The sequence below is a fragment of the Ylistrum balloti genome, unplaced genomic scaffold (genome assembly GCF_031769215.1).
Source record: "Ylistrum balloti isolate Yb309-2 unplaced genomic scaffold, AGI_CSIRO_Ybal_v1 Utg370420, whole genome shotgun sequence".
NCBI lineage: Eukaryota > Metazoa > Mollusca > Bivalvia > Pectinida > Pectinidae > Ylistrum > Ylistrum balloti.
In genome coordinates this window covers 147,108-164,402 of record NW_026782284.1, presented here as the reverse complement: position 1 = coordinate 164,402, position 17,295 = coordinate 147,108, and the positions used below count along the sequence as shown (strand labels likewise).

The 17,295-nt window shown below is 37.4% G+C and overlaps 1 protein-coding gene across 1 annotated transcript; it reads left to right on the top strand.

The window, feature by feature from the left end:
- Positions 1-12,965: 12,965 nt before the first annotated feature.
- Positions 12,966-14,435, top strand: LOC132554659 (uncharacterized). Its single transcript, XM_060218974.1, has one exon. The coding sequence runs from the start codon at positions 12,966-12,968 to the stop codon at positions 14,433-14,435; it is 1,470 nt and encodes a 489-aa protein (XP_060074957.1).
- The last annotated feature ends 2,860 nt before the right edge of the window (positions 14,436-17,295 follow it).

Here is a 17,295-nt window from a genome sequence, read left to right as displayed (position 1 = left end):
TTCAAGAAAAAAATAGATAAAATATGAACAAAAGAAAGATTTCATACGGACTCCTGAAAGAGTAAAAGGAGAATAAGACCAGATGATCTGGAAGAGTAGGCGTCGGCTACTTCATCGACGACGCTCAACATGAAAATCTTGATCAATTCAAGTAAGTAATGTCACGTCCTCCAATGATAATATGGTATACAACAACGTAACCAACAGACAAACTAACATGTCCAGCTTATACGAACTTGGAACAAATTTATTTGTATTTTTTCAGCAAAACCAACGTTCGGTAAAATTGAGAAAATATTTTAAATTCTTCTTCTTAAATCATAGTTATGTTGTTTGCATTCTTAAGACTGTGCTTCTCCAGCATGATTTGTAGGATATAAGGACCATATGTTGGGTCTAAACAGTTCAAACACCTGTCAATAGACAGACAAAGCCATAAACCTGAGGTATCAAAACCTGGTTTAAAAAAAGCTTGAACAGCCAGTTCAAGTCGGTTTTATTTTTTAACAAAATTCACTCACATATGTTTGCTACACATCTTTATTCAAAAGTTTTCATTTAACCGCAAAACCAGTCTGCAATCACTTACCTTATCCTTGTTTTTTTACTTTTATTATAATTTCACTAGAAATTCAACAAGGGGGTTTCGATTATGGAAATAACATTGACGATATTAAGGCGACCGAAAACGGCGAGGCAAATTCTGAAACAAGATAACGCAAAGAGTGACATCATGTCCAGCGCCCCGCTGTTATTTCTAATTGTTCTTTACAACGTATTGAAACTTCTACTAGGGTACTAGATTGATGCATGTACAAATGTTAAGTACGTGGTAATAATCTTGAACGGTTAAAAAGAACTAGCGAGACAAAGCTTTTATTTGGCGTATCTGTTTCAATAGCAACAGAAACGAGCATTCAAATGGAAAACTTCTCCATGGCAAAAGAAACTATTAACTTAATAAGTGTATTATCTTGAACGGTACCAGAACACTGGAACAGCAAAAAATTTCTGATGAGGGCTATCTGTTCCTATAGTAAGATAAATATTTTAACTATGGCACTGACCTAATATATACAGAAAATTTTGTGGAGTTGAGTAGAATGATTTCGAAGTGGTAGTCCGGAAAGGAAACTGTTTTTTTGTTTTGTTTTGTTTTTTATTTTTTTTTTTTTTTTGCAATTGTAACAGAAAAAAATATAAAAATGAAATGGCGTCAACAGCAAAAAGGCCCTTAACAACCTTCGGACGCATGCACGCACGGACGGACGGAGTCCAAATTAACAACAGTTTAGCAATCTTAAAGCAGTATCATAGGCTTGTCTAAACACTCGAGTGATACAATCCGCTTCTCTAAGGAACAAGGAACATATTTAAACGCTAATCCGTTTATGTTTCTTGATGATTTGTTAGAAATGATGACATTAATGCTAAAAAGAATAATATTAAAACATTAGTGGAGGTCCGCACTGTTTCCACCTTAATTGTTGCACGTGTGAGCAACCCTCTCAGAGAGTAGTTTATGAGTGTTCATCCATGTCCATCGTGGTTAACGTCAATAGCTGTGGCCATTTTGTGAATATGTCATCTCTTTCAAGATAAAAAAAAAACTGAAGAGGGTTAAGTTTCTGCTCCAGACTTCCAACAGAGTGGGTTTCACAATATATTTATATTGATTTATTCATATTTTATTATTTTTTAAATCTATTATATATTTCCAACCTGTTGACCATTATCTGTCATCAACTGTCACTCTTGTTACATGTAGAGCCACACTTCGTCATATGACGTAATGTGTGTGCACGTCACATGAAGTAATGTGTGAACACGTGACATGACGTAATGTGTGTACACGTCACATGAGGTAATGTGTATACACCATAAACAGATGGCAAAGATAACTGGGAGATAACCATGAATGGTGGAAGGATTATGTCCAATACTTAAGTGATGAGAATGAATTTGGATCTTATGAAGTCTTTTGAATCAGTATGATGTCAAGTTCATATATTATATATATATTGTGGCTAATTTGACATTTTCGTTATTTCAATTTTTCTAAAATTTTCAGAAAAAAAAAACAAACAAAATTTGATCAGATAACGTTTCACGGTTTTTCCTCTGTTTAGGACACCTGTACACGCCATTCATCCAAAGAAGATAGGATATTCATCTCGCAGCTAGCAGCAAATCACATCCAAAAGTGTGAAAATTTCAGAATACTACACAAACTCAATTCATTATTAAGGTTATGTTAGGTTTTTTCTCACTATGTAATCAACAAATGTCAGAGAAGTTGTGCTATAAAGACTTGCCGTGTACGCCTGCGAGATATTTTGGAAAGCCTGGTGCGTTGTACCATCTCAGAACACCTCGCCGGCACGATAAAACTGAAAAATCCTTTATTTTTGTGTGACTCCATTTTCGTGGCTATATCCTGAGAGTATCCAATCAAACTGTGAACCCTCTGACGTCCGATGTTTCTTGGTGCTACTGGGTGCTCCTGTCCGAAGATAGATATCTTTATGTCAGTGTTGTCCTGGAGATTTATGTCAACTACTTCCATACGAGTTTGATTTATGAACTGTCGACGTCACCTTTCTCAAATTTGTTCTCGAGATCACATTCACTAACCGCTTGTGTTATTATTGCACAGTCGACACTTTCAGCAGCAAAACATGGTTCATTTGGTAATAAATAACTTCCGTTGACGTCATACATGGGAAGAATATCCTTCAATGAATTTTCTGATTCCGACGATGCATAATTAAATGTATTTCCGTAACCACTCTCCTGTTCTCCGATTATGTCGAGTGAACGTGAACAATACTTTTCACGCATCTCGTATTCTACTTCTTTAAGAGAAGACAACTCGTCCAACAAAGTATCTGCTACAGGTAATTTCCTCCTCTGAAATTTTCTGTCTTTTTTCTTTCCATTAAAATTGCTGATAAATGATTTTTCAGCAGAATTTTTATTGGAATTTTCGTTCCTCACAAGCTCAAATTTATTACATAACTTTGTCATTTGCTCCTGTATGTGTTGTTTTTTAAAAGAGCTTTCGTTTTCGAAATATTTCAAGATGTTTCCTTCGCAATTTTTAGTTACACAATAGGAACATAATGATACGTTACAGTCCGAGCAGTAGATATTACACTGTTTATCATTATGAAGTATACGTACCTTTGGTACATGACTGTCACGGTTATCATTCCCAATGGAGACAACGTTATCATTTCTGGTTTTCTTTCCGCGAGCATGACCATACTTACATCGGTCACATAAAACTTCTTGACAATCATTACAATACCACTTAACGTTATCTGCAATGTCACACAGAGAACACGTGTATGAAGTGAATTTCTTGTCACTTGGGACAGAGCTGTTGCTGGCCATACTGCCAAAAGAAGGACATGAACAGTGAGATGTCAATATGTAGGTAATTATTATCGTTATTGACATGAACATATATATTTCCTTTTACCTTCTTAGTTGAAGAGAAAAGAATTCAGACATTCCCCGTTTCACCTGTAATAAATGCTATCAGCGCATAGAACAAAGCGCACAAACAAATGCTGGAGAACACGGGTCTTTCAGCTCGCTCTTCCTCGTTTGTTCTAAAAATGGCAATAGTGTACATTGTGTATTTCTTCAACAGCTAAGGTGTCTTTCTGTTATATATATACTCATTACAATTCAGACTGTTGTTGGTTCTACCTCGATGCATTAATGTATACTGTGACATTACCCTACTGATGTTCACCTAGCTGGAGAAGCATATATACAATGAACCCACCGTGATTTCCTTAAATAGCAATGCTACCTTATTTGTTATGCATCAATCTCTTATTTGACAGATAGCGACAGGACACGTTATGTTGGGTTATATTCAGAAAGTAGGTTTTGTAGACTGCAGCTGTGGTGAATGAGATATGGTGACAATTAAATTCCAAATCGACTGAAAGAACAATTCATATCTAAGGGAAATAACTCGTTATCAATTCATAACAGTTATACTAGATAGCTACAATTACATTCACATCATTGAGATGCAATGCTAACATATAATACGAACACACATATTCAATACAAGGAATAATATAATCTGTGTCTGTTCGATAGTCAGGGATATCTCACCCTGAATACGACAGTATAAAAATATTTCATTGTGTCATCTTCATTATTTTCATGAAATGTGAATCGTCCTTGATGACGTCTCAATTTACAATATGGTTACGCTATATGAAATGATAATGCTACCTCATTTAAAACCTCATCATAGCGATTGTTAGCTTCTTTAGAAAAAACTGGTATATGCTTCACGAGCAAAGAAACAATAGAATAATAAAAAATGAGGAATACTGGGGAAAACTGGATTGATATAAACACATTCCAAAATAATAAAAAAAAATATCAGTTATGCGAATTAAATTCGATATTTCAATTACTTAAAATATTAGCTGTTCAACCAAGGATAGCCAAAGATATTCAGTTATCGTAGGAGTGTATTTTCTATCCATCTGTATTCTCTGTGGTTTCATTTACGTGAAAGCCACGTGTTGCTCTCACCTATTCCTATGAGCTTTCTTGCAATGAATATCAGATTTCGCACTACATCTATGCTGATAATCAGACGGCGATGTCACACTGGCTCGACCGTTTATTGCGTATCATTTTCATTCATTTATGTTCTTTCATACTTACTGCATTATGCCGTGCACATTACTGTCTCCACACATGCAGACATGTCACAAAGTGCGCCTTCTCGCGATATTATTTAAACTTATTATGCTGTCTGAAATTTAAATTCAGTCTTGCATGTCACATTTAACCTGTAATATTTGTCTGGCCTTTAGTTTGTCTCTCTAGGTTTACTTGTCGAAGCTTTGTTGCCTGATTTGTGCCATATATCCAGACAAGCTTTCTTTACACACGTGAACTTTTTAATCATTCCGGTGCACGACTTGCTGACGACTTGTACGCTCAAACACCTTCAATGTCTCTTTGAAATTGATGTCCTGTGTGATACATGGCTCAATATCGGCACGTTACACAATATATATTTGTTTATAAACAAAAGCAACCTCTCTTGGCCCATTTCTTTACGTCAACACAACACATGTTGAAAAGCTCCAAGTATTTGCACTCATGCAGGCATGGCTGTTGTCGAGACATATATCCATAATTCACTTTAATTACTAGATCTAGATAAAGGAAGGCACCGACGGGTACTCAAGTAATTAGCACAACTTTAAGATGCTATGATCACGTGACAATTTTTCTGTCTTGGGTTTTTGTGATGGGTTCATGTTGGTTGGTTTCACTCTTTCAAACATATCATATCAGATCATTGCCTTTATTTTCTTCTTGTTGGAAATCAATTTTCGTACGATTCCGATACAAATTTTATTCCATGGATAACCGCTGCTGTCACTGATGTCACTGCCGGTATCTATTTTCCTTTGCTTGCAGAATTGAAGAGTGTGCGCATTGTATATAAGGTTCACACCTGGATAACATAATTCAATACGAGTTTGTAATCATATACAATACAGCCGAAAATGAATAAATTAGTTTTACATAGCTGTTCCGATAATACTGAACATTTTCGTCAGGTTGGAAAGTAAGGATTAGCGAAATAGTAAAACCATTCGGCTACGCTTATTTATAGACTCTCGCACATCTATGACCAAGTAATAAAATAAGCGTAGCCGAATGGTTTTTCTATTCGCTAACAGTCATTTCGGCACTTGTCAGCATGTCCGAAATCGACGCTATTCCACGACAACTCGTACACATATCACACATTTGTGTACATGCTTTACTGGTCATTTGTCTGAGGAAGGTGACAGCGTACGGACCGTACTGGTCACCGAAACGTCACATATTAAAATTCCTGGTTGTGTATAAAGAATCTTTACATAATCCTTACTTTCCAACCTGACGAAAATGTTCAGTATTATCCGAACAAAGTATGGACAAGATATTGTCAAAGATGTGCGGAAATTAGAGAGCCTAGAAAAGAAGTTAGCGAGACACAGAAACCACCTTGTGTTTACGCTGGGATGTAGGGACTTGCAAATAACACCATCAAGTCTGAGGATTAGGTGCCCAGTCAATACGGTGAATGCTCGTAATATTATAAATAAAGCTCAAAAAGATCTAGTGTGAGAGAGAATTCGAGTCGTCAATAACAAAATAGACGCATACATGCACGAGCGAACAGTACTCACCGACAAACTGATCAAATGCTTATCGAATGAGACTGTAGGGGATATAAACAAACATATGAAGCGTATAGGTGAACGAGCGTTCGATACGACCAAACAACGCCACTTGACCAAGCTTAAGGACTATTGCTTTGGACAATCCGCCATATTTGAAGGCTATGCAGAAATTCATTAAAACACAGAATTACCACAAAATACAGGAGTAAAACACATACAAAGAGGTTAAAAAGTGAGTTGTTAAACCTATATACAACAAATTCTGACTTTTAAAATTATTAATAACTTAATAACTTACTTTTCCTATGTCCACAGTAGAACGCACGCACAGCCTTCCTCAAATCATAAACATTCCAAAATATAGTGTCAATAATTTGTGTAACCATCCAAGAATGTACAATTACTTTGCAAAAGTCCCAATTCTCTCCATATTTCACATTAGAGTCCAGTAAAGTGAAGCAGTATCCAATCCAAAATGGCACTTTTATCTCCATGTTTTTTTCCTGAAAGTAGTACCTGTCAACAAGCAAAGAAATGTATGGAGGGCCAATGCAGGACATAAATTCTTGTAATTGTTGAAACAAACCAATTGAATTTATGGAAAATTATAGCTAATCTTTTTATCAAATGAATGAAACATATTGTTTCCCTTGTTTTATTTTTTTTATATAAGATTATTATGAAATTAAAAAAATAATGTTGAATTTTTGGGGTTAAGAGTTATTCCCCTTGAATTTGGAGTTACCTACCTCACAAATCAATAAATTTCACACAACCACTGGCAAAATCTTGGTTTAAATTCTCCACAACAAAGGTGTCTGTCTCTCCTTCATATTTAATTTCATAACTAGCTTTCTCTTCACCATCTTTTCCCTGTGAAAGTTACATGTATATGAAAATCTCCCGAAAAATTTATGTGAGAATGTCAAGTTACCAAATATAGTAAATGTTTGTAGTTTATTTCTACATTTGGTGTCAGTGTCAACAATATATCAGTTAGATTAGCATGTGGTACTGTTACCAGGTAGTGGAAAAAAATAAATACCTAGAGTAAACCATGGATCCATGGCAAGCAATTGGCAACTTTCACACACTAAGCTGAAAAATTCACCTTCTGGCAAATATTTCCAGCAGGACTTGCACCTAGGAGGGGAGCATTGTTACAACTGTTGGAAAATTATTGTATATTTCAGTGCAATATACCAAAAGTAGGTCACTGTGACTTTTCCATGTCCTCTGACCCCATTAAGATTATTGGAAAAGTTTAAGGAACTTATTTTATATACTATTCACATTTTAGAATAAACCAATTGGATATGTAGGCACTTCTCCAAAAAGGTAGAATTAATAGAAGGTATAAATAACCCACTATTTATCAAGAAGTTGATCCAAATATAAAATTGTGCACTGATGTTTACAGTTTGGCTAACTTTTTTTACACCATATATTAACAAGTAGAAATGTGATGTAAGCTGAGTGACAATACCTTTACACAATCAAGAACCATCCCAGTGTACCATTCTGTCTTTCCCGATTCCTCATCTACACACCACTCATGCTTAATTTTGCGGCCTACAAATTTGACAAGTCGTCTCCGTTGACTTCTCTGTCTTGTTGATGGAGCAAGGTTGTCTGAACTACAACCTGGTAGAGGTTTGTCGAGATCTGTAATTTTAAAATAAAATATAAATGCCCCTTGCAAACTTGTTGGGGCTCCGCTGCTGAGGCAGATGCCCTATAGTAATCACTCTGTGTGTCTTTCTGTCTGTGTCTGTCTGTGTGTCTTTCTGTCTGTGTCTGTCTGTGTGTCTGTCTGTTTGTCTGTGTGTCTGTCTGTGTGTCTGTCGATCTGTCTGTCTGTCTGTGTGTGTGCGTGTCTGTCTGTCTGTCTGTCTGTCTGTACTATAGTAGCTGATACTTTGCATTTAACAGATTTAATCTTCAAGGCATAGTTTATTCATTTTCTTGAATTCTTGAAAGCACTAGCCGATACTTTACATGTAAATACCTTCAGTAAGCTTCAAACTTCATAGGATGATTAATGACCATAACAGCTTGGATAAGTTGGATCACCAGCAATTTTGGTGCAGGGGGCAGGAGGTGGGGGTAACGGAGGTATCATGTACTTTCCATACTTTTGTAATTCGTGTGGTTAGTATGATATATATCTACTTGTAAACAGCAATAGTACTAACCTGAAGGCTTCTCTGGTAGTTTTTGTTTCCAATGGGTGCTGGTGTTTTGGGAAGCAGACTGTTTTACCACAGACACAGGAGTTGGTATAAACTGAAAAAAAAAATACATTTTGTAATAAATCTGTCAGTGTCTTGCACTATGATATACAATGTCTATGTCAATACAAAGTTGAGAAAAATCATTTATAATAACATTTTTGGCATGTTAAAACACATCTAAAGCAATAAGTGGTGTGACATTATTGAATAATGTCATGACATGTATCATTTATGATTTCCCCAATCCAAAAATTCTGATATTATTCAAAACCATTCTAAACTAAATAATCTAATATCACTGTAAAATGCTGAGCCCTGTTTCATATCTAATGCAAAAACATTATATGCGACAGTAATATCGAATGCACTGTCTTACCCATGGTTTTTCAGGTTCTCGTATTCCAGGACTCAAACCTCTTCGAGGTACTGCTAATTCCGGCAGTAATGCTTGGAAATAGAACGCTGTTAATTTGGGCACCATTGTGTTTAACCAGAGATTCTGATCACGTGTTATTCTCTCAACATGTAATTGATTAGGGTTGGTGCGTCTTACTACAAAGTCCAGCCATGGAAATCCAATAACATTCATCTGCCATTGACATTGGAAATAGAACTTGTGATTTCGACGTAATTTTAAACCACTGCCAGTAACGTTTAAACAAAATCCCGGCATTTTCTTGGCTGCCTCTTGAAGTGTCATTTGGTTTTTCTGTAGGAGGTTCTTGATTTCTAACAGCCCCTTTTCCCGACCATCATTATACACAACTACACCATCAGTACTGGCAGCTAAGTACTTGTGGTCTTGATCGATGGTGAGACCTAAAATTTCCACATGTACGGTGTCTCCATGGTCAGCTTTAAATTGGACATACTCTTTGATAGTGGCCGATTCCTGTGATAACCCATAGCTGGTGTACCTGTTTCCCAGAAATTTATTATATAACAACCGATGAACAAGAGGTGCCACAGGCCCCTTGACACGTTTGTGAACAATTTCTCCAAAGCACGTTGATGTTAATCGTACTCGCCTTTCTTCCCTCCATAAATTGCACAGGCTCTGGGACTTGGTAAGATATTGGATTTTCTCGCAGTGTTCATTTGAGTGGTTAACATAATCTTTCAGGAAGGCATCACATTTTCCCTGCAGTGTTGCAGAGCTTACATCTTCCACGACATCAGTAACATCTTTTCCATAAGCCTTCTTGGCTTTTTTGCTGGCTGCAATGGATAGAGACTTCAGTTTTCGCTTGCGAGACCTTCCTTTAACTTCCATTTTGTTTTGGGATTTGAGGCTCCTTAATAAATGTTGGGAACGGCGTCTAAACAGCGTGGTAAAAATGGAACCAGGTTTTGTTGAAGTACATCGCTGAAACACTATCGGTGACCATGCTGGCCCAAAGTTCTTACGGAGTCCACCACCATAGCACCTATAATGCCAGGATCCACTTTTGCAGCGATTAATCACTTTTCCTCCATCGAATTTCATGCGGATCGCCATCCAACTTTCTGCAAGATTAGTTGTAAAGTTGCCAATCAACCGTGTACTTTTATTAGCTAATCGATCCAGCAGAACACTCACATCTCGTATGATATCTTTATCTAGAGATGTTTCATAAGAAACATCTCCCCTAGACTCTTCCATATCCTTCTCGGATGTACCGTCTTTCCAATATGTTTCTTGGTCCTTCAAAAATTCATCTGGCTGTTCTTCAACATCATCATTTACACAGTCTGGTGTTGCTACAACTTGTGAGGCTCGGCAAAAATCGCTACACTGTCTGTGGTCACCAAAAACATGATAAACGGCATTCCTTATGTCCTTTGCAAGCTGTTTGGTAGCATCCGATTTATTTGTTTCGGCAGATCTCATTCGAATAGCGCATCTTACTGCTGTTGCCAGACGGATACGTATCTGTTTCGTAAGTTTGCCTTTGCCTTTGTAGTGAGGTTTCTCTGATACCAACTTCTCCGAGCTAGATCTAAGGCATTTACAGGAGTGGTTGGCACACTCCAACTTTTCCACATCTTTTCCCCAGACTGGAATAGCTTGTTGGATTCGGGTGAAAACAGAACTGTCACCATCTGCAATCATTCGCATGTAGCGGACACCATGCTTGCTTTCCGCTTCCTTGATGAAAATCGCCTCTTTCTATGGCCAACTTACGTTCCTCCAAGCCAGTAGCAATCATATCTTCCTGTAATGAAGAAGCCCACAGTTTTCCAATTGTCCTTTCAATGTTAGTGTAACGCCCATGTGGAATCCCAGGAACACCAATTGTTCCTAAAAATTCTGTCATTTTCGAAAGGCCACTCCCAGTTGACATTGTTCCCCACACTGCTCTGAAGTTTACATCAAAATGTGGTATGCTTTCACTCGTATCTCTGCTACTGGTGTCAAAGTAAAATTTCTTACCACAACAACATAATGCAACCAATGTACTAATGAGACCTGCCTGCCTTACCTCTGACACCAACTGAAATGCTTGCTGTCCTTTCTTGATAGCAGAAATTGCCGCAGTACATGATATAGCATGTTCCGTTGTAGTATTAAGATGTTGTGAGAAGTTGGACAAATTCATTAATCTGTAACCTTCCACAGGAGGCAATGTTGTTGTGTGACAAGATATATGCAGCGGTGAGGATGTCGTCAAGCATCTTAATTCATGTTGTGGAAGTCTTTTCACTGATATCTTCACACAACGACGACCATCAGTACCAATGTGAATAATTCGGCGAAGCTGATATGGCTTAGGCTTACCTTTAATATTCAGGAGGCGTTGTTTTAATGTGGTCTGAATTTTATCGGCCTGTTTTTTGTACTGACGCTTCCTAGACAAACTATGTCTACCTCTAGGTCCATTGAACTTTCTTCTTCTTTCAATGTCTTTTACTACTTTGTCCCATGTTATGCTTTGTAAGTCTCCAATTGCAACCACATTTATGGTGTATTGTCTGTAACCCAGCTTAAATTAATCACAAGTTATCACAACAGGTGCCCAAACTAACAGCAAATAGTAATGCACGTGCTTTTCTTCACCAGAGAGCTGAGTAATAAATGCCACGTAGCTCAAACAGCATGTTTTATACTATACCTTAGTTACCTCTGTGCTTCCGTACTTGCATCAGGGCCAAATCGCACCTGCCACAACAACTTACCTGAATACCGGCAAATTATTCGTTCACAGTGCTCTTGATCTGATCATCTGTAATACCGCTGACATCATAACGGGATCTGTATAACATAAACAAAAGATACGGTTGCTGTATCCAGTCGATTTTCTGAAATAACGAATTTTGTGCGTCCCCAGTACAGTGTTGACATCTTTTCTGTCCATACCGGAAGTTGTAAATTGGTTCTGACGCTTACGCTATTCCAAATGTTCCGATATGTTATTTTATTTCAACGCAGACAACAACCACACATAGCTTTAATAAATGCTATCAAGTTTTGAGTATGTAATTATAAAACCAATAAAATGTTTTTTGCGTTTCGAAATGATATTTTGCACGACGTGTCATGCGAGTTTCTGGAAGCGTAGCAATATTTTGTATGTGTTATGCGACAGTAATGGCGGTAAAGGTGATCAACGTAAGCATGTGTTAGAAGTTAAAGTGAGGTTTGTTTATCACTGTATGTGCGATCTTCAAATATTTACATTCGTGTAATATTATATTGAGTTTACATTGTTTACAGGTCTGTTTTTGGCCATGTAACTGTCATGTATTTCAACGAGAGCCTGGAATTTACAGCCACCCTACAAAAACGTGCATTTAACCGTCTACCAAATTCGTGTCGAAAAAAAGGACGTTGTAGTGTATAACGAATACTGAAACTAAATATACTATCGGTAATTGCTCACTGCTATAGCCTAAAGGAACACAAAATCATTACTAAAAAAATAATAACACCGAAAATATTGCTGTACGTGCGTTCTAAAGTAAACGCAATTATCTCCTGATAATTTGTTTCCAAAAACCTTTTTTTTTTCATTTTCAAATTGTCACACATTGGTTTTTAAGTATATTATGTAAAATATTGTCAGAAAGTTGGTTTAAAGGTTGATATCGTGTGTTTTTTAGTCTTTCATCTCCCAACCAAATATGGCCGAATTGGCCCAAGCAATAGCCCTTAACCGTCTTATAGAGAACACACCACAACAAAACTCTGGAGCTAACCTGAATGATTCCGTGATAAAGAAATGGGTGGTAAATATCTCCAACAAAGAGCTCACCAACAGCGAGAAAACATTACTCGCTAAGGGTATGAACTATGCCATCGTTTCAGATAAGATCCCAGTTGATGACTTTGTTGTAGCCACGGAACAAGCCTGCAAGAAACTAAACTTTGCGGAAGCTGACCAACTGAGATCACAGGTAATAGGGGTTTTAAAATCAACAAAATTACCTCAGAGAAACATGACTAAAGAAGAACGGGTCGCAAAAATTAGGAAGAGACAAATCCATCACAATATTACCAGCTGACAAAGGAAAGGCAACAGTCGTCATGGATACCGACGATTATGAGGCGAAGGTCATGACAATGCTGCATGATAACAAGACATATGAACAGCTGCAGACCAACCCTACCAACAAATTGAAAAGACGCCTCATTTCTATACTGACTAGATTAAAACAAGAGAGCAAAATCACCGAAAGCCAGTATAGATATCTGTATCCCACAGCTGAAAACACCCCGAGAATATACTGCACACCCAAGATCCACAAGCAGGGGAACCCACTGAGGCCTATTGTGGACTACACTGGATCCATTGGTTACAACGTTTCCAGGTCACTAGCAGACATTCTTGGACCGCTAGTGGGGAAATCGGAACATCATGTCAGGAATTCTAAACATCTAGCAGAAGCTATGTCCACCATCATGATCCAAGAGGATGAACAATTTATTTCACATGATGTTGTTTCTCTGTTTACCAATACTCCCATTGATGATGCACTGAAAATCATTCAAAAACGCTTAGAGTCAGACAGATCCTGGCGTAAAAACACAAACCTCCAGATCAAGGACATCATGGATCTGCTAGAATTTGTACTAACCAGAACATATTTCACATTCCGAGGCAACATCTACCAGCAACGCTTTGGAACTGCTATGGGGAGTCCAGTGTCGCCTATTGTCGCCAATCTGTTCATGGAACATCTAGAACAACAAGCAATAGCCACTGCCCCCATAGATTGCAAGCCAAGCCTATGGAAACGATATGTCGATGACATTTTAGAAATAATCAAGAAGGGATCACAGAAAGATCTAACTAACCACATAAACACTATTGACACCACTAACAACATCAAGTTTACATGTGAGGAAGAAACCAATTGCGGAATGCCCTTCCTAGACACACTTATAGCCAGAAGAGAAGATGGAACAGTGAAGTTATTGGTCTACAGGAAAAAGACCCACACAGACCAATACCTCAACTTTGAATCCCACCACCCTTTACATCAGAAGTTAGGGGTCGTACGCACGTTGCTCAATCGATGTGAGACCATAGTCACAGAACAACAGGACAAAATTCAAGAGCAGAGCCACATCATGAAAGCAATGAAAAATTGTGAATATCCGGAATGGGCCCTTAAACGGGTACAAAAACAGTGTCAAAATAAAGGAAAAAACAGAAAAAGACCTATGAAAGATCAAAACAAAACAAAAATCCAGGTGATCATCCCATATATAAAGGGTATATCTGAAACCATCCAAAGGATATACCGCAACCATGGCATAGCAACAGCCATGAAGCCCCACAAGACGCTTCGAAATACCCTAGTCCACCCTAAGGATAAGATAACCAAAGAGAATGTCGCAGAATGCATATACAAGATCGGGTGCAAAAACTGTGACGCGTCATATATTGGAGAGACTGGAAGGCGATTCGGGGTTCGCCTTGGGGAGCACCGGAAAGACAAGAGGAAAAGAAGTTCACCCGATCAGAGAGGAAGCAGTCGGAGTCCCAGATAAACAAATCGGCAATCACTGACCATGCCATGCAGGAAAACCATGTGATTGACTGGGAAAACTCAAAGGTGCTCGATAGGGAGAACCATCTTCTGAAGCGACAGATCAAAGAAGCCATCTGGATACGCCGCAGCGGGGCAGTTCTGAACCGAGATGAGGGGGCTCATAGACTCTCGCATATCTATGACCAAGTAATAAAATAAGCGTAGCCGAATGGTTTTACTATTCGCTAACAGTCATTTCGGCACTTGTCAGCATGTCCGAAATCGACGCTATTCCACTACAACTCGTACACATATCACACTTTTGTGTACATGCTTTACTGGTCATTTGTCTGAGGAAGGTGACAGCGTACGGATCGTACTGGTCACCGAAACGTCATATATTAAAATTCCTGGTTGTGTATAAAGAATCTTTACATAATACATAGCTGTTCCGTTCACTCTTCATTGGTTATAGCAGTCACAAGTGATGAAACGTAAGAAGTGACTGAGAAAATAAAAATTGCTGAAATTAATGTCAAATGAGGAGGTGCCCTTATCCATAATAAAATAAATTTATAATTTCAACTTCAAAACATTTTAACATATATATTCATTCTAAGCGGTGCCGCTATCCAAATAAATCAATCGCGGCATGCAGAGTACAGCAAACTGTGGGAACCCAATTGTACCAGCAGAGTCTTCCACCTTTAATGTTAAAAGAGTGTACAAAAGACGCATCAGTGGGCTATGGTACATAAAAGTCTATATTTCAGTCTCAAATAGAACAAAAATGTAGAACACTTAAATCGTTTACTTAAACTGACAATTCTATTTTTGTTCAAAAGTATTTAAATACTGTTTTCTCATGACACCTCATTTTTTCGTAAAGAAAAAGATTCAAATGACGGAAAAAATATTTCTTGGAGATACAACTGTTAGCATTATCATTCCTATAGCTGCAAAGATAACAGGAAACAGTTCATTACCTTATCATGTACGCACTATAAGCTCAAGTTCTCACTCCAGCCATTTGACAGAGAAAAAAAACCTGTTTTGTGACGGAATTAGATTTAAAAAAACAGCCATGTATGACAGGAGAGATAAGGAGTTGATTCATCTTCACTTAAAACGAGATTTGGACAAACATTCGTTTACTTCGGGGATAGTTTACATATATTGTGATATGTAATTAAATTCAATTTGTTCAATCAAACAAATCATAACATTTTGACATATTCAGATATTGTCATTATATTACTTATTATTTCACGCATCGGTGAAGCGATGGCAGTGTGGTTCAGGCGTCTTAACGTCTTTATTACAAGTTAAATTATCCTAGACAAACAGCAACGATAAACCAAACAGTTATATTGTGCGCATTTCTGTACATAGTATGACAAAGTGGAAATTCCAATTGGCATCGTGCCAACCTTGTGCTCCACTGTTTGTGACTATTTCTGCTCCACTGATCAATATCGATAATCTTTTCTCTCTATATATACACACTCACATATGAATACAGGTAACATTTAAAGGATACGGACTTTGTGTAACGAGATGTATGTTTCTAATGCACTACTATCATGCCTAGTAGTTTGATATAATTAACAGAGTCAATATCATTTGCAGTACAGTCGTTTTCATGGTATGGATTTTGATCACAAAACATGGAAGCAAACTTCAACCTCACCAATCCTTAGCGGGATTTCTTACTTCGTTCGTGAATAGGTAAGTATGTTCTGTATATAATCCTCATTACACCTCATATTGTAGAAAAGAAAAAAAATCAAATGACAGAAAGAATATTTCTTGGTGATACAACTGTTTGCATTATCAATCCTTAAACTGCAAAGATAACCGGACACATTTCATAACCTTATCATATTTTTCAATTGCACATGTGCAAACGATAAACTCAGGTTCTCACTCCAGCCATTTGACAGAGAAAAATGAAACTTGTTTTTTTGACGGAATTTTTATAAAAAACAAAACGGCCATGTATAACAGCAGAGATAAGGAGTTGATTCATTTTGATTTAAAACGAGATTTGGACAAACATTCGTTTACTTCGGGGATAGTTTACATATATTGTGATATGTAATTAAATTCAATCTATTCAATCAAACAAATCATAACATTTTGACATATTCAGATATTGTCATTATATTACTTATTATTTCACGCATCGGTGAAGCGATGGCAGTGTGGTTCAGGCGTCTGAACGTCTTTATCACAAGTTAAATTACCCTGGATAAACAGCAACGATAAACCAAACAGTTATATTCTGCGCATTTCTGTATATAGAATGACAAAGTGGAAATTCCAATTGGCATCGTGCCAACCTTGTGCTCCACTGTTTGTGACTGTTTCTGCTTCGCTGATCAATACCGATAATCTTTTCTCTCTATATATATATATTTATATACACACTCACATATGAATAAAGGTCACCTTTAAAGGATACGGACTTTGTGTAACTAGATGTATGTTTCTAATGCACTGCCATCATGCCAAGTTTTGATCACAAACCTGGAGAAATATTTCAACCCCACCAAACCGGAAATATCTTACTTCGTTCGTGAATATTCTGTATATATTGCTACAGGTAATACAATCCTGATCCCATTGAGGTTACACTTACATTACCCTAAGTTAGTAGCATTGATCCACACTCTTGCATTACTTTCGATTTATCTGGCAGTAACTTTCAATAAGCGTACGTGTACCACCTCTAAGTCTAGAATGACGAGGGGTTTTAAAGAATGTTATCGCTTAGCCAAGAATGGTGAGGATAACAAAGAATGCCAACGCTAAGTCCACAATGATAATGGCGAGGGAAGAATAAGAAAGAAATCGACGTAACTATTGTGAATCAGTAG